The following is a 26212-nucleotide window of genomic DNA, read 5'->3' as shown; positions in this document are numbered from 1 at the left end:
CTACAGTTAGAAAACATGCATGGTGGTTTTGAGCCGTATATAATGGGAGTGTGTGTTTGTATGTTTGTGTGTTCATCAGGGTACCCCAGGGATCCGTGGTAGTCGGGGAGAAAAGGTGAATACCACTAGTCCTTTTCCCATTTTCGTGTCATCATGCTAGCTGTGTCCCCCGAGCGTTCTATTCATGTCAAGCGATGAATAAAATTGACACGCATGAATGAAATGTTTTGCTCTCAATCTTTTTCTTTTTTTTTTCAGGGAGACGTGGGGTTGCAAGGTGACAAAGGAGAGAAGGTGTGTGCATTTTAATAACTAATAAGCTCCACCACTGCTCGCTCTCTTTTTCTTTCTCTCTCGCTTGTGTATTTGTTTATTTTTGTAAAGACGACACAAAAAAGGAGAAAGAGGAAAGAAGACACATTGTGTCGGTTTTGAAGGAGCTCTTTTTTTCGTGAAAGAGCAGGAAGAATATCTGAATACACACAATGTAAATGAGCTGTGATACTATAAGTGACACCGCTTAAGAAAAGGTAACAGGATGTTTTGGCTTTGGGGAGAAGCCAGATGTTTACAGCTGTATTGTCCCTCACAGGGGGACACTGTGCTGGTGGGAGGACCTGCTGGAGAAAAGGGCAACAAAGGAGAAACAGTGAGTGAAAACCCCTGGATGGGTCCAAATGTTGATTATAGTAAAATGTGTTCTTACAGTGTATATTTGGTTTTGCTTGTTGTCGATGTCACTATTGTTTCATTTTAGGGTGACAGGGGACCCAAAGGTGTGCAGGGAGAAAAGGGGGTGAAGGGTCAAGAGGGCCCTGTAGGGGAGCAGGTACGTTAGTTTCTTGACAGAACATAATGTGATAGTTTTATGACTGCCACTGATCATTTTTATTTATTTATTTAATAGTTTTTTCTGAGGAATTGACTAAAATACTTTTTGAAGGAAATTTCAGAAAATAGTGAAAAATGCCCTCCTGGTTTTCCAAAAATCCAAGGTGTCTTCTTCACATTCTTGTCATCTTTCTCAGATGTTCAATTTCCACTGATATGAAGCAGAGAAAGCTACAGGATTTTTTGCATTTTAAAAGCTGAAATCAGCAAATGTCATTTTTCCCATCCGAATTGATGTCAATTAATTTTCTTAATTGCTTAATTGACCTGCTGTTTCAGCATTGTCAGCCTTTTAACTAGCCTGACAAGCCAGATCCACATCAAGATGTTGGGTCTGGGAACTCACCATTGACAGGGCTCAATCCGAGGGGCGTGATAAATAGTTGTCTTTCAAATTCTCTCTGCAGGCAGTAGGATAGCGCTACAACCAAGCAGAGCAACGAAGAAGGTAGCAGAGCTAGTTGATAGATTAAACTTTTGCCGTATCCGGTCAGCAAAACTCCGAACACATCTTCCTTTTTTAAGAATGACTTCAGTGCCGTTATTTTCTCAAAGAAAAGCTTAACTCCAAGTCTTCCAGAGTCGCGGCCAAAGCCGATTCGAAAGACCACTGTTCCCAGCAGCAGCAACCATAAGCCCGCCCACCGACTCTATACACAATGTGATTGGCCTGGCCAGAGTTTGGTTTTTCCAGCTCGCAAGCCAATGGAGAGTTGCTAGACCCTCTGGCTGCAAATTACATTTGCTGCCGCTAGGGTGCGTCTAGATTTCTAGGCTACCTTTTAACAGTATTGAATCTAAATTAGTGGTGGATGAAATATTGTCAATAGTTACGTGGATCTAGCATCAATTGGTTATTTAACTCAGAAAAATGAATCACTTAACTGTAACACAACCAGGAAAAGATGACATTTAAACAATATTCCTATATTGCAGTAACCAAAACCCAGGACAAGTTGTCACTGTATTGGTATTACAAAGGATCAATATGCATATTTCTGTGTATGTGTGTGTTTTACATCAGGGTCTGAGGGGAGAGCCCGGAGAAAGAGGATCCACTGGGTTCCCGGGTGCCCGTGGCCCTGGTGGACAGAAGGTGAGATGAGCATGGATGATCATGTAATAACGTAAATCAGTGTCATAATTAATAGCAAAGCCAGACGCAGTCAGTACACGTAATACTTTGACTGCGCTGATTACTGTAATTCTGTCGTCTCTCTGCAGGGAGAAGCCGGCCAACCTGGAGTACCTGGTGAATCGGTCTGTAATTTTAATTCCATCCAAATACAGATTTAACATTTCCTATGTGTAGTTTTCTGTCTTTGGTGGAGATAATGAGGCATGGTTTCTGTTTTCACTTCCAGGGTTTACCAGGTAAAGACGGGCTGCTGGGGCCGAGGGGGGAAAAGGGAGAACTTGGCATCGTCGGACTGAGAGGAATCAAGGTGTGTGTGTGTGTGTGTGTGTGTGTGTGTGTGTGTGTGTGTGTGTGTGTGTGACCTTGAAGCATCATTCAGGAGTCGGTGATCACAGTCACAACTTGATAATAGCATAACATTGATATGATTGCAGAGGATGAATACAAATTGTGTCATGTTATGTGCCAGAATATTTATTGGCCTGGATTACGAACTTCCTGGTGAAAGAAAGTCCAGGCAAAGAAATAGTCCAGCAGATAACTTTTGTTACCTTTTACGCAGAGCCAGGCGAGCTGTTTCCAGTCTGAATGCTAAGCTAACTGACTGCTGGCAGTAACTTTATATTTACTGCACAGACATGAGAGTGATATAGACCTTTTTCACGGCAGATATGTTGACATGTCATAGTATGGCTGCATTCCACTTAGGAGAGGCCCTGGTATTGTGCATGCTGACTCACTGAAATAATTCACTGGGACACTTGATGGAATTGAACCATTGTTAAGGTTATCAATTTCAGCTGTGCTTTTCTTACTATGACAAGTCAGAATGTCTGCTGTGAAAAAGGTCCATTGATCTTCTAAACTAACTCTCTTTTCTGAAATGTCAAAACTTTCCTTCCAAATTTGTTCTGTTTCTGTGGTGGAAAGTTCTGGAAGGCTTTCCAATATCATTAGCTGTCTGGTTTTGTGAACACTTTTAAATTTAAGAAGAGGTGTGACATACAGTAGTGATGCAGCTTTAGACGGATACATTTATTAACAAGAATGATAGAGTGTACAGTGAGGACCAGCCTACGTATTCATATAGTAAAATGAATGGTACAATAAAGTAGAATGAGCAGCATGGAAGTACAGGCCATCTCCATAGTTAGGTACGATGATACGATATGTTGTTTGACCATTTTGTATCTTTAGTTTCTAAATGATATGCGTGTACAATGCTCAGACTCATACTGTCACTCTGTAATAGAGTTTTTAAGAATTACTAGCCACCTTTAGTCTACAAAGAAAAACTGGGTTGAAAACTTTCTGTCCGTCTATTCAGGTTCACTGTGTGCATTTAAAGAGATGATACCAGTGTGCTATCAAATGCACATGTAGGTTTAGCAAGTTGGACCAGACAACATCGGCCACTCTGAGTCCTCTGCAGCTGTAATAACATGTGTCTTAACCATACACTGTATAAAGGTCTCAACACCCATTGTCAGGAGACGATAGCACCCAATTCTGCGTCATATCTGTATCTGTTTGCAACTTGCAAGACAAATTGGGTCATGGTTACTGTGTGTGTAAGTGCTGGAGTACTGTCTGTGTCTATGGATGGGCTCTCTGTCCCGCTGGTTCAGAGTATGTGTCCCTTTCACCAGCCTCTTCATGTGCCTCTGTCAATGATGAACTTATGTGTTTCCAGGGTGACCGAGGACCCAAGGGGGCTTGTGGAGGCGATGGACCTAAAGGAGAGAAGGTGGGATTGAGGCAGACAGAGAAAATGTGATTTGGTAGGAGGAAGAGGAGAAGAAATGAGCATGAATGAAGAAATTGTACAGTGATAATTTACACCCCAATGGGATTTTAACACTGTGGGTTTTTATTCTGTCCAAATAATGAACAAAGAAACGGAAAACAAAGAAACGGAAACCACAGAAACGGCAAAATAGCTGGTTGTGTGTGAAGCTAGATACTGTATCTTTTTGTTCTGATAATACTTTAAACTTAAATACATTAAATGAGTCAGACATGTATGAGTCATGTACCGTGTGTTAAGAACTTGAGTACTTAGGTACTTAAAGTAATTGAATGAGTGTTTGCTTTCAGGGAGATGCTGGTATTCATGGCCGATCAGGCCTACCAGGAAGAAAAGGCGAACAGGTATGAGTAATATCTGTGGAAGAAAAATGGGCTCTATGTGGTGCATTTTATGCCTCTGTGTTTAAGAATGGGCGTCTACATGCATGCTCTGTGTGCGTTTCCAGGGGGAAATCGGACCTTCTGGGGCCCCAGGGACCCCCGGGAAAGAGGGACTAGTCGGTCCCAAGGTATGCACTGTAGAACTTGTTCTTAACTAACTCTAAATGTGTTCAAATATGAAGTGTAACCACTTGTTTTGGTCTGTGCAGGGTGACCGTGGTTTTGACGGGCTTGCAGGACCCAAAGGAGCTCAGGGAGAGAAAGGTGAAAGGGTGAGTTTCTAACTTCGGCAGTACAGTGTGTGCATACATGTACATAATCACCATTTTATGTATATACTCAGAAGACAGTAACTAACTGTCCCTGTGCTTCCTGTAGGGTACGCCTGGCGTACCTGGTCCTCCTGGTCCCAGAGGAGCGGATGGGGTCCAGGGCCTGACTGGCCCTCAGGGACCATCTGGTGCGAAAGGCCCGGAGGGCCTCCAAGGACAAAAGGTGACTATCCTTACTTTGGCTTAATAGTAGCTCATTCTACACTTTTGTCACATGTATGGGGGCAGAGATCTTTTAAAGATATGAACTAGAATATGAAGTATTGTATTGCATTGTTTTTTTAAATGGAGTCTCGTGGGTTTAGCGCAAGTGACTTCAGATCTGTTTCTGGTTAAACTGAAAGGTCTCAAAGAGGTTTTAAAGGTCTATCTCCAAAGGGATCCTTTCCATCATGTTGTCAGACACTCAGAATATTAATCTGAGTCTGTCAGTGACAAAACGAGCACTTTTGTGAATACAAGCTGGACAATTGCCCTATTAACTTACATTGTAGCTTGTTTCGCCGCTGCCGATTGCAGCGATCTTGCTTAATACTGGACCAATGTCAAAGATAGTTGTTCCCATCAGTCACTTCAGACACAAAAACATGGGAAAACGGTAGTTAGCCTGTAACTATGTGAGTACACAAATAGCAGCAGTCAGAGGTGTGAGTGGCAACAAAGATACATCTTTTGTTTTAGACAAGAATATGATGCAAGACTTCTATAAAAAGAAAAGTATTTTTGTATTTCTGCGTAGTTTGTTCTTGTCTTTCTTCTTCACCTGACTGCTAGTTTCGTGTGATTGCTGTGTATTGCTTCATGATGATTGACAGTTTGATGGGCCCTGCGTTTGACTGGCTCGTCTGCTGCATCATCTAGTAAATAAAGTAAGCTGGTGACAGGAGAGCAGGGCCATATGGATTATCTTTGATGGGTGCACCTTTTGTTTCAAACTGACACTCCCTAGAGTTTACCAAAACCAGTATTTTTTTAAATTTTCTTTTTCATTTGTGTGTGTGTGTGTGTGTGTGTGTGTGTGTGTGTGTGTTGAAGCAGCATAAGTACAGTAAATACAGTAGCAACTTATTTGGAGAAAAGATACCAGTGCAACATAAACACTTTCTTTGTTTTTACTGAAACTATGCAGCCAATTCACATCTGTCCAGAGATTATGTATATAGAGGCAGTGGGACATTTAAAAAGATTTTTTTTATAATGATTAATACTACATCTGACTACTGCAGACATGTTGTAATGTTGTTTTGCTTGTGTGTCAGGGAGAGAGAGGCCCAATCGGTCCCGCCATGGTTGGTCCACGCGGTATTCCAGGGATCCCGGGGGAACGAGGAGAACCGGTTAGTGTCATACTTGTCTCTGTGTTATTTTCTTGCCAAACCATTTGACCAGGTCAGGAAATCCTTGAGACCCTTATCAAAAACATCACCATCACACAGCACTGAATCACCTGTTGAACTTCAGTATTACACATTCCACAGTGTGCCAGATGCATAAAATGTTTCAGGGCGACTGAATTCCCTTGTTCAAGTGAGCTCCTCAGCGCCAGACTTCATCACTTTGACAGTTAAATTTGTATAGACCAAAAACTGGTTATTTGAACATGGCAACCACATATTATTAATGCTTTTACCAGCTTTACTTAATTTTGGTTCCTCAAAAGGATCGCGTACACAGGATGTCACGACTGAGAAACAAAATATACTTTATTTCTTTATACATCTCTATAAGTCACGATTGCTTATTTTAACCTCTCCCTTGACTTTGTATTTGTTTGCTGCACCTGCTCTCAGCCTAATGAATTAATGTGCTGCAAGCCTCTCTGTGGGTCGTGTGTGTCCTCATACTTGTCCATGTTGCAGGGAGAGTTGGGCCCAGATGGAGCCAAGGGAGACAGAGGAGAGCCAGGCATGACGGTCAGTGCTTGAGCCTTACCGCGGGGCTCAATCTGAAGACGCTGACACAAAACAGCGCGCACACACACACACACACACACACACACACACACACACACACACACACACACTTACAAAGAGTTGATATAAGGGTTGTGTTTGTAAGTTGTTGTTTTTTGCTCTGTTCCCCTTCTTTATTTTGAATTCAGGAGTATGAGGTCAGAGAGTATGTTCGCTCAGAGATGAGTCAGCACTGTGGTGAGTCTTTCATGCAGCCTGCATTGCTTTATAACAGTTGAACTTCAGATGGTAATCACAGCATATGCGTCACAGCTCAGCTAAACTCTATGAAAGTATGATAGAAAAGAAGCTGCGGAGAACTACAACTGTGCCATGACTCTTTAAGCTGACCTTTTTTATTCTCTGTCTTTCTGCTTCCTTCCTGTCCATCTGTCTGATCATCAGCGTGTGGAGGTGAGTGAGCCGTTCGACTTCAGCAGAAGAGGGTGGACAGAAGGCTGTGATTTAGCATGAGTCACAGCGGTATACTATACCACATATACTGCTGCAGTCTTTAGTGAAAGCAGTCAGTCCCATATATTGTATATTTATTATAATGCGTTAGGGCATTTGCCCACATAAAGCATTTGTGTGTGGTTTAAATAATCATTTCACCTCAAACAGGATACAGTTTTATTACCTGTTTGGTTACATTTGTTTGAAGAAAGTAACAAGGTGGTGTAAAATACGCTATCTTTTTTGACATTCCTAATTAACTTTTCTTTTAGTCTGAAGTGCCTTTATACATAGTTTTTAAATTAAATTGATCTTTATGTTAAACGCCTTTGAGTAGACAAAATGCTCTGACCAAGGCAATGGTCTTTGATTATGTTGTAATTATATAAACATGCTAGACTTAACAAACATATTTTCTCCAATCAGTGAGAAGAGATAGCATTAAATATTTAAATCTATATTATCTAATATCTATATTAACTTTCCCAAAGTTTCAACTAATGGGTTTGTTGTGAGGCAGCAGTTAGAAGGTAATTTTGGTATTTTTCAACATAGACCCTATATTGAACTCCTCTCTACCAACTCACTGGCAAGTCACCTCTCAAGATTTCAGAACGAGACTTGACTATCTTTTTGTAATGTAGTCAGACACTTACAATAACAATCTGAGCCTGTCAGTGGCAAAAACACGCACTTTTAGTGGACGTACATTGACGGTGCGCATTTTCCCTATAGGGTTACATTGCAGCCTGGTTTGCCGCTGCCAGTTATAGCGTTCACGCTTAATACTGGGCCAATTTCAAAGATTTTTTGTTCAAATTAGTCATTTATACACAAATGCATGGGAAATAGGGTCCAGGTTGAAACATACTGAAATGACCCTTTAATAAATATGCAGTGTTACTGAGAAATAGATTGAGGCCAAAACAAACATTTCACTCATGCTTAATGTATTTATTATTACCTAAGAAATAGGTATGTGTTTCATAATGAACAAATCAGTAATGGTTCGAGTCTGCAGTGTTGAGTTGAATCCGCACTTTGACTTTGACTCAAGTCAAAAAGAATTTGACTAGAGTGCGACACAAGCAGCGACTTGAGTCCTTAAAGGATTACAGCCAGTCTTTGGAAGATTGCCTCATGTTCGACCAGTCTTGCAAAAACTATGTAAATCCTTTTAGCTGGTGTGTATGCTGAACGGTGGAATGATTTTTGTGGTGCTTTGGGGTTGTTGTTGGCTCATGTGTCTGAAGGTTTTACTACCAGAATGTTCGGCCCTTCCCTTTTTTTCATCATGTTACCTTTCTGGCCCTCCTTTTCTCCCTCCTGTAACACTTACCTGGTCCCTCTCGCTCCCTGAATCCTGTCTCTGCCTCCTCGGTGTGTCCCTGATCGCTCCTCCCTGTCCTATCTGGCTCTCTCAGGTTCAGGCCCAATTAATCGGTCCCAGCCCCCGGTCAGGGCTCGGCCTTCACCAGATCAACAACTGGTCCTGAAGGGGGAGGAGGGTGAGTGTGTCAGTCCAACGCTCTGACTGTCGGCCTTGATCTGTGTGTCTGTCTGCGTGTCCGTCCCTAACAAACAGGTTTTACTTGGTGGATCTTCGTCTGGAGACCTCTGAACACTGAGTGGTTTTCTCATCAAGAAAACTGAGGACTCCATTTATGTTTATGTTCCACATAATGTATTCTATATCTCGCGTAGCATATCCAGACAAATACAAATATTAGTGTATATGCTCTATTTCTGTACCTGTATTTAGAGGCTTCTTGAGTTGAGTTAATATGGTTGACAGCCTTCCCTCTATCTGAAACTTGGAGGTTGTCAGGCGGAGGTGAAGGATCTCTGATCCGTGTGACGTTGCATTTCTCTCAGGCCGTGAGCTGCGTGTGGTGGTGAACACCAACGACCCGGACTACGAGCATGTCTACTCCATCGAGACCTATGACGACCCCTTGGACGAGCTGCTCTACTTCACTCCCTCTGCCAACCAGAGCGATGGTACTGTGTTTCATACCGTTTCCAATTCTATCGTGTAGTGAAATAGCAGTTTCCGACACACTGAGCATCGCCCAAACCAACCTGGTCTCGCGTGTAATTTGTGAAATGAGCACATTGTCTGAAAAACCTGTATGTGTATGCTTGAAAGTTAAAAAAGTTTTCCCAAAATAAAAGACATTAGGTACCTTGTGATGTTTTTCTGACAAGCAGTTCTAAAGAAGCATACTGGCACCTAATGGCTAACAAAGGTGTTAAATGTTTTTCCTTCTTTTTTAAAGCTGATTCTTCGATTTGAAATCAACATTGTTTATGTTTGTTGTTGCCCATGTGCACGCTTACATAGGGCCCTATGAAATCCGTTTTATTTTTTTTCAAATTCCGTTTTTTCTGATTTATTTTTAGCCCTTTCGGATTTTTCGGATTTGCTTGTTTTCTTTTCACTTCTAAGCAGTATTGACCTTTAAAAACTCAGTGACACAAACTCACAATTCAGCTTTTTTATTTAAACTGTTAATATATTCAGCGAAGCACATTCAAAATTACCTATATAAAAGGTAATTGGATGCTCACCTATAACAATGTTGAGCCCACTGCGATCCCGGTTGTCAGAGGTTTCGTCGACAACAACAAAGATTTTCTTTCCACGGATCTCTTGCAGAACTTTTTGCATGTGCTGGTCAAAGACCCGCGGCAGGCAGCTCTGCCTGAGGCTGCTGGCGTTTTCTGGGAGTGCGCCTCCCTGCTTGCAGTGTTCAACAAGAAACAGACATATCCTCTTCATTTTCTCAAGCGGTATGTCAGCTTTAGCACACATTGCAACAAAATCTTCCACAAACTCACATCTTGCATCTATTGATTTAGTCGTTACTCAATGGTAACCTGGAGGAATTTGCCTGCTGTGGATTTAGTTTTGTTCTTGAGATTAACTTTTTATTTCAAATGGTTGTTATGGTATGTGTCTTTGCGGGTCCAGTATGTTGACAAAACTTACAAAACAGTTGTTGTCCAGATTAATAGTAGTCGCTGGGGTATAGTTCAGCCCGGTATTTAGCAGTCAATTGAGAGTTTGTTAATTTTTTCGCCACCGTTGGCTTATCAGGAGCCACTCGCGTCGACATTTTTCGTGAGGACGTATGGTTACTAGGCAACATGTTTAACAATGCCATTTGGCCACGGTTTAGGTAGAAACCTTTCTACGCTTGTTGTTTTAAACTGACGATTTTTGTTTACTTCCTTCTCATTTTTCAATGTCAATGTCAACAAAATATATGCAAATTCCGTGCGATTACGCGTGTATAAGAGAATTCCGTTTTCATGTGTAGATTCCATCCGCGTTTTCCACATCACGGAAATCATAGGGCCCTAGTAACTTACATGCATGTGTGTCCCTGCAATCGTACAGGAGACACAGACATTAAATAACTGCTCCATCCATAGAACACTGGTCAAAAACTCAACAAGGTACCTTTTTAATCAAACATTAACAACACAGTGGAAGTTTGGGTTTTGTAGTTTTGAGAGGTAGAAGGGTATGTACTGTACATCTGACCTTAAGCAACCTTTGTTCAACTCCCAACCGATTAGAATGTATTGTGATCCCAATAGACAAATATACAAGAACCAGTTTGTCAAATACTGGGAATCCCCTTTAACTAAAGTTATAATGACCCCAACATTAACTAAATTCGTTCACATACTTAGACGTGATAAACAGAAGATGGCATGCTAAATTTTTGCTCATCTCCCATAATTCACTTTATTCAATCAGCACATAAACAAATTTGTGCTGGAGGAGCGTTCCTCATTATATGTTTGTGCATTTCGCTTTGTGCTAATTTCATGACGTTACGAGACCGCATTGGCCTTGCATATTTTCTTACACAAGCCTGCTGCAAGCACACACCATCCTGAGTCTGTGAACTTTCACATTAATGTATTTTTTTCTCTTTCTTTTTCTATTTATACTGTGTCTGTGTGTGTGTGTGTGTGTGTGTGTGTGTGTGTGTGTGTGTGTGTGTGTGTGTGTGTGTGTGTGTGTTGACAGGTGAGATTGTCAAGGATGAAACTGACAAAACAGTCAAAGTTGATCCAAACAAATCATCCACTCCTGATGTTAAGAAAACAGCTAAAGTTACACTTCTGAAAGCAGTCAAGCCCAGATCAGTCAGGTCCAAGAGGAGAGTCAAAGGGGAAGGTAAACCAGCTTGTGTGCTGTTCTGTTTTTGGGATTTACAGTATTAAGCGTTAATTCCGTCATCCTGCCTGCCTGGTGTCTGGCCTTCTCTGCATGTCTCAGGCTGCATTGGCTGTTTGACTGTTGACTTACACATTCTAATTTCCCCACTGGGGATTATTAAAAGTATACATTTTTATTTTGTATTATTATTAAAGCCATAAATTAATCCAGTACAATAAAATACAAAAACAAAGAATAATATATCCGTATGTATTGGAATAAACAGATTGGTTTTGCTTGAGTCATTCAGTGGTCATGAATGCTGGTTTTGGGTCCCCTTGCTGCTCTGTCTCTGCTCCTTTCTGCCTGGTCTGCCCTTTTTCTCATTGTGTGCGCCTATTGTGTCTCTACACACTCTTAACGTGTGTGTGTGTGTGTGTGTGTGTGTGTGTGTGTGTGTGTGTGTGTGTGTGTGTGTGTGTGTGTGTATTATGCAGCTCCAGCAGACTTGTGCTTGCTGCCCATGGAGGAGGGGAGCTGTGGACGATACACTATGCGCTGGTACTTTAATAGTCAGGTTCAGGCCTGCAGGCCCTTTATCTACAGCGGCTGTGAAGGAAACGACAACCGCTTCCTCCACCTGGAGGAGTGTGAGGAGCTCTGCCTTGGGGAGGCCGAAGGTACACTGATATATATATATATATATATATATATACACACACAAGGGTATGTCAGGTATTGAATGTATGTGGACTAACGACTGATCTGTTGTGCAGGTCCTCGTCCTTTGAAGACAGTGCGATGATTGAGTCCAAATCCTCCTCAGCCACTGGAATGTTAGCCTTTATATTGATTTTATAGATAATTTTTTTGTCAAATGTCAATAATCAAGATTTGTTTTTGTTTATTTATTGTTTCTTTAAACCCAACCAAACTTTAGCCCAGGTTGAGAGGGGATACAAGAGTGCCTCATTGCTTTATGTTCTCCAAACCATGCAAAACAAAATAGTTGTAGTTAGTTATAGTATAGTTTTTTTAGGTTAAAAAATACTTTTCTTTTGGTGCACTAGTACATTTGCACACTAAAGAAGTGTCTTTGCATTCACCCTGATTTTCTCAGTTTAACTTTACCACAATATTGAGGTACTTCAGTATCTTTATCCATTTCATGTTGCACACAGATAATAAAACCTAGGACTGCATACAGAAGGGAGTGGATAAATTGCCTGACTCACCTTACAGTGTAATGCAATTCTTGAAGTTACAATCTCAAAGACCTCTGTTTGTTTTTGTCTCACTTCCCACACATCCAAACCATGTTACCTGTGTGTCGTTTACTCGCAAAACTAGCAGAGACCGGAAAAAAACATGCTTCACACGCGTTTGCTCCGCCTACCCTCTCTGGCAGACCAACCACCGCTTGGGATTTTCCTTGGAATGTTGCCCCAGACACCCAGTTGGTAATACTGCAAATGCAACAGCTTTCATTAGTGGGCATTCATCTGTATAAATAGATATCTGCATATGAATGCAGAGTCTCTAGGCAACGGGACAAGATTTTGGTATCGGAAGCAATCTGATTTCAAGTTCTAGTCAGAGTAGTATTGACCAATCACGTTTGAGCGTGCTTTGGTTGCATGCAGGTAAACGGTCCATGTGGAGAGCAAAAGAGGCGGAAAGCATTGGCCGAAATGCTATAAATCGTCGTCAGACCGATAGCCAATGGGTTCTGAGATTGATGGGCCATAGGCTCAATCGCCACTGTGTTACCTCATTCGGCAATATTTAGTGGCTTAACAGACATTTATTGAAATTAAAATCTTTGAGATTATTGATTCAAGTAAATACCAATATGGCAAATGATGTTTTAACAGATAGCACAAACTACACCCTTTATGAACTTCACCGAACTGTTATATACTGCAAGGACAGACTGATCTCAGTAAGTGGCGTATGTGTGACACGCCAATTCGTATGCCATTTTCATGCATAATCGCTTTTTAGCGTGTTTATCAACGTCGTTTGGCCTCCATTGACTTACATTACCTTGCGATTGCGTGTCAGTTTACGCCAAGTTCTCCTGAGAAAAGAACTTCTGTTCGTTTTTTTTCCAGTGAAATTTCGCACATTTTTTAAACTAATCTATTTCAATGGGAAGCATGTTTTGTGATCACAGCATGATTCTCAGTAAGAAGACGACGTAGCGTTAAGATCGACTACGGTACCGAGTAGTATGAAAGCCCGAAAATCCGCAGAGGGAGGGTGGTCGGGGTGGTGGATGGGTCAAACAACGCAGGACTTTCACCCAGGAGACCGGGGATCGTGTCCCGCGTGTCATGTTTTCTGAACCCAACCGTCCCGTTCTTCTTTTCCTAAACCCAACCGTGTTGTTGTTCTCCCGCGTCCTGTTATTGTTTTCCTAAACCTAACCGTCCCGTTCTTCTTTTCTTAAACCCAACCCGTCCGCTGTATACGGCGTAGACATAGTTCAAAATGTGTACAGATAACACGCCACTTGGCTTTAGAAAGTGGCATGTATGTTCACGCGAAGTCATGATGTCACGTTGGCAAGGATGTTGTGTCATAAGGTGTTTTAATTATTTTGCTCACTCCTTATATGTGCAGACTGTTTAACTGTCCATACTACTTAGTAAAGTAGCAAAGTGGGCAGTGTTGTGGTTTCTGGAAATATTTGTCACATTGTAAATGAGTATTCGAAAGTTTTCTTTAAATGGTAACATTACTGTAATTTTCCTAAACATAGAAGAATAGTAGTCACCAGGATAAAGTAACTTTTGGGTTAGTATTTCAGCTTTGTCTTTTGGGTCAGTTTGGTTAGCAAATGCAATAAATACTGTAGTATTTAGTAGCAGCCTCCACAGACATTGCTATGGAGAAGACAAAAGCCACTGAAAAATGAACCCAGAATCTAACTGCTAAATGAATTAACAGGTTTCTACAAAGCATAAACTTTATTTTTACATACCTTTTTTATCCTTATCAACAATAACATTGCATTGCAAAGTACAGAAAGTATGTAAATCTAGACCAAAAGTAGAAAAGAAACTCTAATGAATAAACAACTAGCTTCAGCAGCCCATAACAACGCTCTGTGATTAATTGTTGTTGTTTTTTTACCACAGTGCTCATTGGGAGTTGAAATTGACTTCTAAAGTTTTTATGTACTTGATCTTGACTTTTTATCAAAGACGCAGATTTTTGTTTGAAAAGACTGATTTAACCAGGAGATTTCCATCCCCATCAAAGCCTTAAAGTGTACTCTAACGGCAAGTCACCTAATACAATCTGCCGAGAATAAACAAGACTTTTACTTCCAGAACCCCAGGTCCGTGAAATAACTTTACATATACAGTATATTGGGTTATTATTATGGATATAGTTTTATCATTTGTATTAAATATGAAGAATCAAGCACAATATTCTGCCAATCTGTTGTATATAATGTATTTTATTGTTTGAGGGAAGTTGAGTTTCTTATCACGACTGCATGTTTACCTGCCAGAGAAAAGGTGCTATTTTTAAAGGTATTTTTATACTGTGTATTGAAGATGGAAGCGTGTGTTTTTGTGTGGTGCTGTAAACCATTCTGTTTTTGTAGAATAATGGAACATTTTAAAAGGCATTTCTAATAAACCAAATGTTTGAGTAAAAACAATGTTGTTGTATTCTCTGAGCTTATCTATTTTAGCTTTACATACTTTAGCAACACTTTGAAAACGCATAGCTTTTGAACCTGTCACCTTCTTCATTAGCAAAACTAAATGATAAGGCCCTAATGATCTGCATCCGTGTGCACATAAAATTTAATATTTCCAATCATGGAAATTTACCGCATAATTCGTCAATTGAGAAGATTAGAAGAGAAGAAAAAGTGTGCGTAGGTCAGTCTGTGCGTGTGACTGAGCAAGATGTTCTAATTTCATCAGCAGATTTTATTAATGGGAGGATTTTCTGCTTGTTGGCCATGTCTCCTCCCCCCTTGGTTTTTCCATGCTCTGCCCTCGCTTGATTTTCCCTGGGGGAAAACACAGTGACTCCATATCCACTTCATCACACTCCAACAGACCTCACACAGCTTCGTCGTCACCTTGTCCTCTTCCTTTACCTGACTTAATTTTAAAAGTTATTTCAGTCAGCATTTTATCATGCTGTGGGCTTGCATGTGTTGGCAGAGACTGTGGGACATATTTCACAAATTATGCACAGTGTGGCAAGGGTAAGATCATAACACACTGGCAGTGATTGTGGATGTAAAGATAATGGGTGGAAAAGGCTTCAAATTGCTCAGGTGATGGACAAAGACAGGCCACTGTGGTGGGCATTAACTTGCTGCTATGACAGCCACCACTCTACTGGGAAGGTTTTCCACAAGATTTTGGAACCTGACTACAGAGATTTGATCTAGTGTGGCACTGATGCTGGGCCATATGGCCTGGTCAGTGGTGGATGGGGTTTAGGCTCTCCACTCTGTGCAGGCCAGTCAAGTTCTTCCACACCAATATTAGAAAAACATTTATTTTAGATTAATTGTCATGCTGTGACAGGAAAGGGCCTTCCCCAAAGACAAAGCTAGAAGCACAATGTTGTCTAAAATATACATTAACTGCATGCTGCAGCCAGTGGTGGAAGATATATTGCACCTACCATACAGTATTACATTACATTTACCACTGGAAGTAGTACCTCCCCAGTTTTCTTATCTTTCAAATGTGCTTAAACACTGTGAAATTTCAAAGCAACAGCACGCTATGATGCCACAGCGTGAGATCTGCCTTCTCTCAGTAACAGTTACCTGTGCTGAGCCTAAAGCACTGCTGCTTCATCAGCTCGTAAACATAATATGACTAACACTGATTGTAGTGGATAGAGTTAATCAAACACGGATCTATCTATCCGAACATACATGTATGAATTTGTTTCTCACACTTCTCTGCTGCCTGCCTTTCCTTCAATCTTCTCGATTCGTGTGTGTGTGTGTGTGTGTGTGTGTGTGTGTGTGTGTGTGTGTGTGTTGGAGATACATTTCACATATCCTAAAAATAGTAGCTGCCACTGATTTCAGCAGCCGTAACTAGTCAGCTTTACACAAGACACCAAACCCTTTAAAAACTGCAAGTCTTTCAAAGGACATTTAGGTCTCTATGAAACAAGGGGAACTTCCTTCTTCTGGGGCTCCTAAGGTCTCTGTCTAAACACAAGTACACACACACACACACACACACACACACACACACACACACACACATACACGCACACTGATTTTGGGATTTAAAGTTGTCCTTCACAGACTAATGCTAATGTGTGGATGAATGTTGGCTACAACTAAATTATAATTTAATACAATACACTGCATTTATGTGCTGAGCGGTATTTGTGTTGATGTAATTCCCACCACAACAGCGGTACTGCTGCCATGAAAGTTGAATTTAGAATGGAACAAAAAAAACTGATATTATGTGGTTTTTCTTTATTACATTTAAAAATGTTACAAGATAGAGGCATTCAAAAAAGATACAATAAGGATTATTATCTGTGACCCTTCAAGGGTATTTCACAGCCACCATGATCCTTCTGTGGGTATTTAGAGGGTCTTGTGGAGGACAATCATGCACATGCCGGGAGTACAATGGTGGCTCCCCCTGTCTGTCTGAGCCTGAACTGCTCCTCCATCGCCTCCCTCGGATGTGGAGTATGCAGAAACACGTTTAGGAGTTGTTCATTTTTCCCTTTTCAGTGACCTTGACTGTTTAAAGCCCCAGGGTCTTGGGGTTGGCAGAGAGCTAGATTGGCAGAACCTCGGCAAGAGAGAGGAGCAAGCCAAAGTCTCTCGCTCTCTCTCTCTCTCTCTCTTTCTCTCTCTCTCTCTCTCGCTCTCATCACTCCACTCACTCTTGCTCCTTTTTCTGCCACCCACTTCCCTCCGCAAGTACAAAGGCTGTTGCTATAGCAATGAAACATGCTAGAAATGTGCTCAATCTCACTTTTACCCTCAGCCAGATTAGCATATGATCCATATCGAACTATAACTTCTATCTTTACACTTGCTTGCACATATTGCTTATTAAGCAAAACATAGGAACCATTTGTGTGTGGGTCCTTTTAGGGTGCATATACACTTCACTTCATCTATATGCATCAGTGTGAGTGTCAGGAGAAATATGAAAAAAAAAAACTGAGGGATTACTGTAAAGCCTGTGTGTGCTGTTCACAGCAGATTCCCTGAATGCTTTGACCCCCATGTTTTCTCTTTTTCTATCTCCTTGAGTTTGTGAGTGTGTACAGGGCATCAGAAGTTTTTTCTGTCCTGTAATCCACTTGAGGACTCAGAGTTGTGCCAGTCTAAGCATTTATTCAGTTTATTGATCTGAGCATTTGGGTAACCTCTCCAGGCTCCTGGCTGTACTGAGCACTTTTACACAAAGCTTTTTCAATTAGAAACAGGTATCACACACCAGTCTGCCTATGCTTACCTCATATTTCACTAACTTTGAGTCCAGATTTGTATGCATGGCAGATTTGTGCTTAATGATGTGTTTCAAAAATAATTTCAAGATCTAAAGAGACCTTTAAAAATGCAAAATGAATCTCACAGATGCATTAGCTGTACATTAACTGTGTCTATTTGTGAGATTTTGCATGGAACGACTTATCGCCAATGTCAGGCAGCAGCTCCTCCCTCCATCCCATTCATCTCTCTTTCTCTATGAGTCTTTCTCACGTTGTCTGCTCTCCTGTCCATCTCCTCCATAAACTAACAGAGAGCGGTGAAGGTGTTTACTTTGTTTAATTCTTCCTCCAGCAGATGAGTCAGCTATTAGCATATTCTCTTAATTATGGCAGTGATGAGCACGGGCCACCTGAATGTCACAATGCCTCAGCATTATTAAAAGCCTCTCATGGGATATTTCAGGCGCATAAGCCTAAATTAGCATATGCCATTTCTCATCTCTCCCTGCTGTCATTCAGCAGCCCATTCTCTATTTCAATGTATGCTAAAAACTACTGATGGCCTGAGATTTTTTTGTTTTCTCAGCTCTCCCTATCCATTACTTTCTCCCTCTCATCTCCCCCCCCCCACCACACACACACACACACACACACACACACACACACACACACACACACACACACACACACACTTCCCTCTCTTGTCTGTAAACAAATCTGTTATCTGTAATTTTGCAGCTGACTAGGAAGCAGAGAGTGGTGGAAATTGTTGGGTATTGGAAGAGAGGGGGAGACAGGAAGATAGGATCCTGTAAGGCACTTCCTGCTCATCGGAACTGGTGCATGACCTAGACTTGATAGTGCAGCGGCAGTCGGTCCACTGCTTTGGTCCACACTGAAATATCTCAACATCTGTTGGATGCATTGCTATGACATTTTGCACAGACAGTCATAGTTCCCAAAAGATAAATCCCACTGATCATGTTCATTCCCTGATGTTTCCTCTCCAGCAGGTTGACATTTTTTAACAACTATTGGATGGATTGCCATCACGACTTGGTACAGATGTCCTCACTGCCAAGAGGCTAATGACATCTGTGATCCTCTGAATTTTGATCGAGCGCCGTCATGAGGTCAAAATGTCTCTCTGTTTAACACTTTGGTTTGTGACCAAATAACTACAGAACTAATGACAGCCTCAGCTGTACTGTGTAATGTTAGCATGCTAATATAATGTGATGTAACGGAGATCAAGCAGACACCACTGAAAGTGGCTAGTGAAGCAACCCTTTGCCTCTGTGTTGTGTCGGGTGGATGAACCATTGCCAGGGTGCCTGGTTCTATTTCTGTGCTGCATTCATTGTCTGGATAGGAACAGTTGGCTCTCCACGGTCCGGTTAAAACATAGCACCCTATAACTCACAACTGATGTTGTGCTCATACAGAGTACATATTGATATGAATTTGTTACATTTCAGCTAAACAGGGCATAACTCTCGTAAACCGTTACACTGCTACGAGCAGTATTTACTTACTGAGAGAGGGCACCTGTGAACCTCTGAACCTACAGTATACTACTAGATATACAGTATGGCAAATGGAATCACACTGTACTAACCCTGTTACACTAACATCTAAATTAAGATGGTTACATGCTAAATGTCAACATTGTTAGCCATTAGCTCAAAGTGCATGAGTACAGACCCCCAGAGCTGCTAGCATGGCTGTAGACTGTTACTGTTACACATTTACGACACTCATACTTCCACAAACCATAGCCTCTCATTTTGTTTGTGTTATCAGCAATATCACCCTACTCCCTCAGACATGGTTAGCAGTGCAGTGTGTAGACCTCTGACCCCACTTAGCCAGTACCGTGAGCTGCCAGACGTCCTTGTCAGTAAGATCCTTTTGCAGCTTCCAGCTCATATTTCAGTTTTGATTTTGGATAAGTAAAGTTTGTCCTCAGCTTTTACTTCACTTCTATATCCATTCAGGGTTAGGTTTTTTTGAAACACTATAATCTTGGATCTAACTATTCATTCCCTTAATGACTCAAATAGTGCTGTTGCTGTGGACCCATGGGAGCAGCCATTACCTGAATGACTTTTCTGGTCTCTGCTCTCTAACTGACCTCATGTGACCACTACATCTTCCCTAAGTAATTGCTTATTGATTTATTAACATTAGGGTAAAGTAAGGCTCCCTTTGACTAAATATGTTGCAACAACTCAACTTTAAAATCCACAGAGAAAGGGAAGCTGATGCAGAGAAACTGTAGCTCAGTGGAGATGGCAGAAAGACTGGTGAGGTGAGACAGAAGATTATTTTCCCCTCGTCTCTGTAGATGGATGTATACAAGGTGCCTGTGAGGATATCTCAGTTTGGATAACTGGGCTCAAGGGCTCTGTCTCTCTTATTTAGAATATTATCTCTGACAGGCTTCAAGTAATATATTCACCCTGAATCAAATGGAACCCTAAAGAAAACAGATACCAGTTTGTAGTGGCTTGTTTAAAATGTTTGAAGATGATGACCTCAAGCCATCATCAAGTTTGTGCAAGCAGGTGGGCTCCTGCTGTTCTGGAGAAGTGAAGTGTAGCTGAGTGGGGATGGGAGAGAAGTGACAGGCTGTACGTGTGGACGAGGAACAGGAGGGCTGAGCTGAAAACAGGGCTGAGGATGTCAGATGCCGGCAGGGAGAGCAGACTGCACAGGCAGGGGTCAGGAAGGAAGGGGCCAAGGGGGGAATGAAGTGACAGGTCATTGCGCGTCTCATCTTCCATCAATCACACAGTCCCTTTTGTGGTTCAATCAAATCAGAAATGTGACTGAATTTGACTGCAAGAGCACTGGTGAATGTGTAGTCATGCAGACACCTGTGCCCACTTGTCTGTACCAGACGAAAATATCATCCAATCAAATGAAAAGACATGTTTCTCCCTTATTGAAACCTATACACATTGTTCCAATGTGTTATTTTTTAACTTAACACATATATGTAAATTGAGGATAAGAGTGCTTTTGTATAATGGCTACACTGTAGCTATGTCATTTAGAGTGAAAATGCATTTTCCATACCGGCCCTTGGAAACTCGATAGTCCTGAATTGTTCTGTAGCCATATTGTGTGCAGAGATAAAACTGATTCCACGGCCCATTACACTTATTTGAAAAGCAGCAGCCGTTAGACTCACAATGGGGCATGTAGCATCAAAGAAATTATAGTTTACAGTCACCACAAAATACCAGCTAAAGGTGACTGGCCAGCTGTGGTGGGTCACACAGTTATGGTGACACAGTTGATATTAGACCAACTGTGCAGGTCCATGGCTACTTCCTGGGTACATTAATGAGAGGATAAACCAAGCTGGCAGTCAAGGCCCTCCTTAGGCATGGACACCATGAGCTTATACAAATACACTTCAGAGGTGGCATTTAGTGAACCGGCCTCTGCGTGCCCTGCTTCCCCTTCTTTAAGCTGGGAAAAGGTAAATGTGTCTCTCCTTATTCATGATGCACGATTGTAATTGGTTGGATTCTGATCAAACAGCTACTGCAGATCTTCTTGTCTTTCTCTGTCTATTCTCTCTCTCTCTCTCTCTCTCGTTCTCTCTCTCTCTCTCTCTCTCTCTCTCTCTCTCTCTCTCTCTCTCTCTCTCTCTCTCCAGTTCTCTTTATTGGCAGTCTTTCTTACTCCACCTCACCCATAATCCTCTCTGTCTGTCCCGTGCCCCTGGCTCAGCGTTTGCCTCCCTCAAACCTTAGCTCAAGGTCATTTTGTCAAGCTACAATGGGTTTTTCCCCCTTTCATTGCCTTCTTCTTTTTCATACCATCTCATGCATACAGTTATCAGGTCATACAGTTTAATGGTTCATTTTCTCTTCTCTTGTGTCAGCTTCCTTTGCTTATTTTTTAACTTGTCTGCACCAAAGCACTTCAGTCCGCTCTTCTGTATCAATTGTTACTTCAGTGAATGCAAACTCCTTGTTCATGTTTGTCTTATTGCTTCCACTCCCCTCAGGTCTATCTGATCATTCTTACTTATGGGGGCACTCCAGCTGGCCATCTTGCTGTCTATACAGTATGACTTTAATAAGGCCACCTATATGTATGTGTCCACAGCATGTTTCTGTCACATTCAGGGCACGTCTAACCCATGTCTGAATATAAACGTATACCAATTATACTCTCAACATATCAACATAATAACTGTTTTAAGTTAAGAGACCTTGGGATAGATGACTGTAAGCTTTATTGGCAGCTCCCCGGTCTTTACTAGAAGTTTAGAATGGTGATAATGTTGGGAGAGGGGTAATACTATGGAAAATAAATAGGCTATGTAGGATTTAAATGACATGTGTACATGACCCGACATATACAGGGTGGATTGGCACCAGATTTTGTATCCTTTTGGTGAGTCTGACTTTTCTATGAGGTTGACATTTTTGTTTTTTATTTAAATATCTCAGCAACTATCAGGTGGATTACAATAACATTTTGTACATTCATGGTCCCCAGACTATACATTGTAAACACACAAAACTTTGCTTTATGACCAAATACCTTCTAAACTAATGACATTCCCATCAGCCTCAGCTGTACTGTACTTTGTGTTTGATGCTAAACAGCCAATTTTAGCATGCAAACAAGCTAAAGTAAGATGGTAAATAATATACCTGCTAAACATGCTAGCATTATCATTGAGAGCATGTTAGCGTACTGATGTGAGCATTTAGCTCAAAGCATCGATGTGCTTAAGCCTCACAGTGGTATGTCTGTAGAATCTTTAAAAAAAAAAAAATTATATTATTTTGCTTCCTTTTGATAAGACTTGATTGCATTGCTAGTATCTTGTTTCTTGTTTCTGTATCTTGTTAGATAACATTTTGGTATAGCATATGTGTGAGTTTGTTAGTGGCGACCGGGCCCTCTGTCTCTCTTTCAGTGGGGCTGAAGCCAGACCGGGTCCCAGGTCTTGATATGTGTCCATGTTTACCAGAGGTTATGCCGGGGTCTTTGATGCCACCCTGGACAGACGGGGACACAGATGCCCTCACTGTCAGGCATGCTTTGAGACAGGACATGGGGATGCACTCAATTACCCACACCACAGAGGCTACAGTAAATACACATTATCGCTCCAATAAATATTTAATTTCCACATTGATCTGGAAACATGACTGATTACATTCACTACTTTGTAAACAATTAAACTAATAAAGCCACAGGGAGAATACTGATTTGATGCTTTATTGACACCTGTAGGGAAAATCTCTCTCCAGGGATGAAACAGGGTGGTACACAGTACTGTACCTTGTTGGCTACAGGAAAAACATCCTTAGAACTAGAAGTAGGGATTCTCTACTTTATACTAAAAAAACAAAAACTAACAAGAACCTTGTGGTTTGGTGGTATGTTTTTTTTTCTCATTCCTGAGCTGTTTCCAGTGCCGCTCCAACGAGGCTTAACAGAAAATGTCACTGCTCTAACACGTCAGAGAAAAGGTCACATTTTCATACCACTCCTGTGGCAGCTGAAGAAGTTCAACCTGCCAAAGACTATGATAGTGCACTTCACACTGCCATCATTGAGTCCATCCTCACCTGCTCCATCACCACCGCTGCTGCCACTGCCAAGGACAAGGGCAGAGTGCAGCATATCATCCGCTCTGCTGAGAAGGTGAGGGAGGCTGCAACCCATCAGGCCCAAAACCTAATGCCACCCTCTGCAGTCAGCTTAAGTAACAAGGCCCCGGACCCCCACCGACATTGACTCTTAATCCTACATCCTGGACTATACCTGCCAATTGCACATACTATGTATCCTGAACTTTTGTACATCCCTCAACATTTTTGCACATCATGCACTTATCCATACAGCCTCTTTTTTCCTAATGTTAAACAGCTATATTGTACATATTTATTTCTGTATTTATTGTTTATTTCATATTCATGTTTAACATGTTTATGTATGCACTAACCACCAACGCAAATTCATTGTAAGTGTTAATAAATCCCTTTCTGATTCTGATTCAGAATGTTGCATTTTGACTATTGACTGGAAAAACCTGTGCTCTGCTGTTGTTGTCACAAGTTCATACCCCTTGTCTTAGTGTTTCCTGAAAGGCATTTTGGGAAATATAGTAAATCAGTAAAATAGATGAGGTGATGGAGTACACAAGGTAAGAGAAGGTTTATACAGGATCTACATAAGATAACTGGAATACGCTGAAAAATGACAAATTATGCATTACAATGAAGATTATTTTCCATTATGTTGCAAATATTCTTGCTGTGACTAGTGTTTGAATGTGGGTCCTGCAGTTTTTTCACTGTCATCTTGCTGTATAGGCTGAAGTCTCAGCACATAAATGTTTAGTGTATGAATATTTTGCATGTTTATATGTGTTTCCTGTACATGAGTCATTATGCGTATTTTTATTTGCTTTCTAGTATTGCGTGTGCATGTCATGTTTTTTTCTGTATTTATCCTTGGCTAAGTGATGCGGGCATATGGCATGTAGGTGTTTGGCAGATGCTTCTAATCACTGGCTAATTTTACATTTGCATGTGTGGTGTCTCTTTGATTGTAATAAACCTTTTTATAATCGAGATCAGTGTCAACAGAGTCTCTTCTTCACACATTGGCAACGCAGCACTGCAACCAAGACACAACACATGTGAATGTTTTCACAAGAGATTCAGATCAGTAGCAAGGGCAATTTGCTGTGTTTTAGTGTTTGTCGTAATAAAATAGGCGGCTGCGTGGTCACCGGGGGAGGGCTGTCCTGTAACTTTTGAGGCGCAGTGAAAGGGAAAAGGTGGGCTACAGAAGAAATATGTTGACTGGTGAGGTGGTGGGGTGTGAAGTGGGTTGGGGGTGACAAATGTGGAGAAAAACTGCTAAAATCTTTGTACTGAGACCACGAGGTGTTCAGTACAATCTGTGAACTATCACACAAAGTCATTATGTTCCACTGTCTTTTCCTCCTAAAAACTAAGTACTTGCCGTCCCTTTACACACATTTCTTTGTTTCACACACACACACACACACACACACACACACACACACACACACACACACACACACACACGAAGCACAGCAGTAAGTCAGTCCACCCTGAACCAAACATGGGCGTGGATGATACAATTCATAGTTAAATTATACAGTAGTTATGATATTCTGTATTTAATGGAATAGTTCGACATTTTCGAAATATGCATACTCACTTTCATGCCGAGAGTTAGATGAGAAGATAGATACCCCTCTCATGTCTGCATGGTGTGTGTATATATACGGCTACAAATGGCAGCCTAGCTTAGCATAATGACTGGAAGCATGGGGAAACAGCTAGCCTGTCCAAAGTTAACAACATTTGCGTATCGCTTCTAAAGTTCACTAATTATCTCTCTCGGGATACTTCAGGAAGTTACTGCTCCCAGCCAAGAAATAGTCTGGCACATAACCCCCTGTAAAAAAAAAAAAAAACTAGGTATAAATAATTAGTGAGCTTTAGAGGTGCTGGTAGGGACCTTCAGACATAGCCAGGCTAGCTGTTTCCCCCTGTTTCCAGTCTCTATGCTAAGCTAAGCTAAGCTAACGTGGCTGACTGTAGTAGTGTATTTACCGGACAGATATGAGAGTGGTATCTTTCTTTTCATCTTACTAACTGCAAGAAAGCGAAAAAGTGTATTCCCCAAATTTTGAAACTATTGATTTAAACATAAAAAACAATCTATAGATAAAAACTAAAGGACATATAACTATATATAAATGATGATGATGATACTGATACTGATACTAACAAGAAAAGGATAGAATATAAAAACCTATGGAGTGGGTGATGGGTGCAGTTGCATGAGGGCCTACATTGTTTTTATTTAGTTTTAGAGGTATTATGTTTCATGTTCAAGGTTATGTAAACAGCATTTCTTCCACCATCTGTTTATTAGCATCAAAGGGGTCAAACATGAAACTTCAAATGCAGGTGTAACAGGTTTTAGGAACCATTTACCAATTCAAAATAAGTTTAATATTCAGAGGGGTTTTTTTGTTTGTTTTTTACATGCATTTGGGAAAAACAAAAGTTCTAATGTAGATCTAGAATCTATTTTTTTTTTTTAAATGTTAGCACACATCCAACTATGGGAATTTCTGAACAGTGAGCAGCTAACATCAGCTGCCAGGACTCTTCTCAGAGACCCCAGGTGTTCACACCTCATCTAAATCTCCCTTTGCGTTTATCTCACATATTCACTAGCACAGTAATTTACACCGCTCGCTAAAACAACTGTCTGTGAATCAGCATGAGAGTTGCAGTGACGGGGACCTCATATTTATTGTGTGCCCAAGGTCACAAATGTAACAGTCCGTGACCTTGATCCCTGCACACAGCTCATAGTGACAGAGAGATCACACAGGGATGGCAGTACAGCAGATGGAAGGATGCCTCTATACAATGAGATGATAATCTCAGGTGAAATATGGCAATGAAGTTGGGGGGGCTTACACGATAATATTATCGAGTCAAACTGGAATCCAGTCATTTTCCTTTGAGAGAGGTGAAGTGTGTGTAATATGTTTTGAGAGAGAGAGAGAGAGAGA

At 41.2% G+C, this 26212-nt stretch overlaps 2 protein-coding genes across 2 annotated transcripts in view; both read left to right on the top strand.

The window, feature by feature from the left end:
* col7a1 (collagen, type VII, alpha 1) overlaps positions 1-6991 on the top strand; it is a 59479-nt gene extending 52488 nt beyond the window's left edge. Inside the window, exons 99-114 of the mRNA XM_078248445.1 lie at positions 80-115; positions 259-294; positions 593-649; positions 758-829; positions 1916-1987; positions 2116-2151; positions 2256-2336; positions 3723-3776; positions 4127-4180; positions 4285-4347; positions 4429-4491; positions 4598-4714; positions 5811-5888; positions 6411-6464; positions 6653-6701; positions 6909-6991. Coding sequence (XP_078104571.1) covers positions 80-115; positions 259-294; positions 593-649; positions 758-829; positions 1916-1987; positions 2116-2151; positions 2256-2336; positions 3723-3776; positions 4127-4180; positions 4285-4347; positions 4429-4491; positions 4598-4714; positions 5811-5888; positions 6411-6464; positions 6653-6701; positions 6909-6925 — 939 coding nt within the window. The 3' untranslated portion in view covers positions 6926-6991. The remainder of the gene's footprint in view (positions 1-79; positions 116-258; positions 295-592; positions 650-757; positions 830-1915; positions 1988-2115; positions 2152-2255; positions 2337-3722; positions 3777-4126; positions 4181-4284; positions 4348-4428; positions 4492-4597; positions 4715-5810; positions 5889-6410; positions 6465-6652; positions 6702-6908) is intronic.
* Positions 6992-7963: 972 nt separating this feature from the next.
* On the top strand, positions 7964-14790 carry LOC144517467 (uncharacterized). The gene is made up of 6 exons (XM_078249597.1): positions 7964-8015; positions 8384-8467; positions 8835-8960; positions 11005-11154; positions 11634-11816; positions 11913-14790. The coding sequence occupies exons 1-6, from the start codon at positions 7964-7966 to the stop codon at positions 11939-11941; spliced, it is 624 nt and encodes a 207-aa protein (XP_078105723.1). The 3' UTR covers positions 11942-14790.
* The last annotated feature ends 11422 nt before the right edge of the window (positions 14791-26212 follow it).

This window comes from Sander vitreus, chromosome 4, assembly GCF_031162955.1.
Source record: "Sander vitreus isolate 19-12246 chromosome 4, sanVit1, whole genome shotgun sequence".
Taxonomy (NCBI): Eukaryota; Metazoa; Chordata; class Actinopteri; order Perciformes; family Percidae; genus Sander; species Sander vitreus.
This window is presented reverse-complemented; position numbering and strand designations above follow the sequence as displayed.

Excerpts from the sequence above, each read along its gene's own strand:
- LOC144517467 (XM_078249597.1), top strand. The coding sequence starts at position 7,964 with ATGGTTCGAGTCTGCAGTGTTGAGTTGAATCCGCACTTTGACTTTGAC. Across the intron at positions 8,961-11,004 it reads CTCTGCCAACCAGAGCGATG|GTGAGATTGTCAAGGATGAA; the intron begins GTACTGTGTTTC and ends GTGTGTTGACAG. Across the intron at positions 11,155-11,633 it reads GAGGAGAGTCAAAGGGGAAG|CTCCAGCAGACTTGTGCTTG; the intron begins GTAAACCAGCTT and ends TGTATTATGCAG.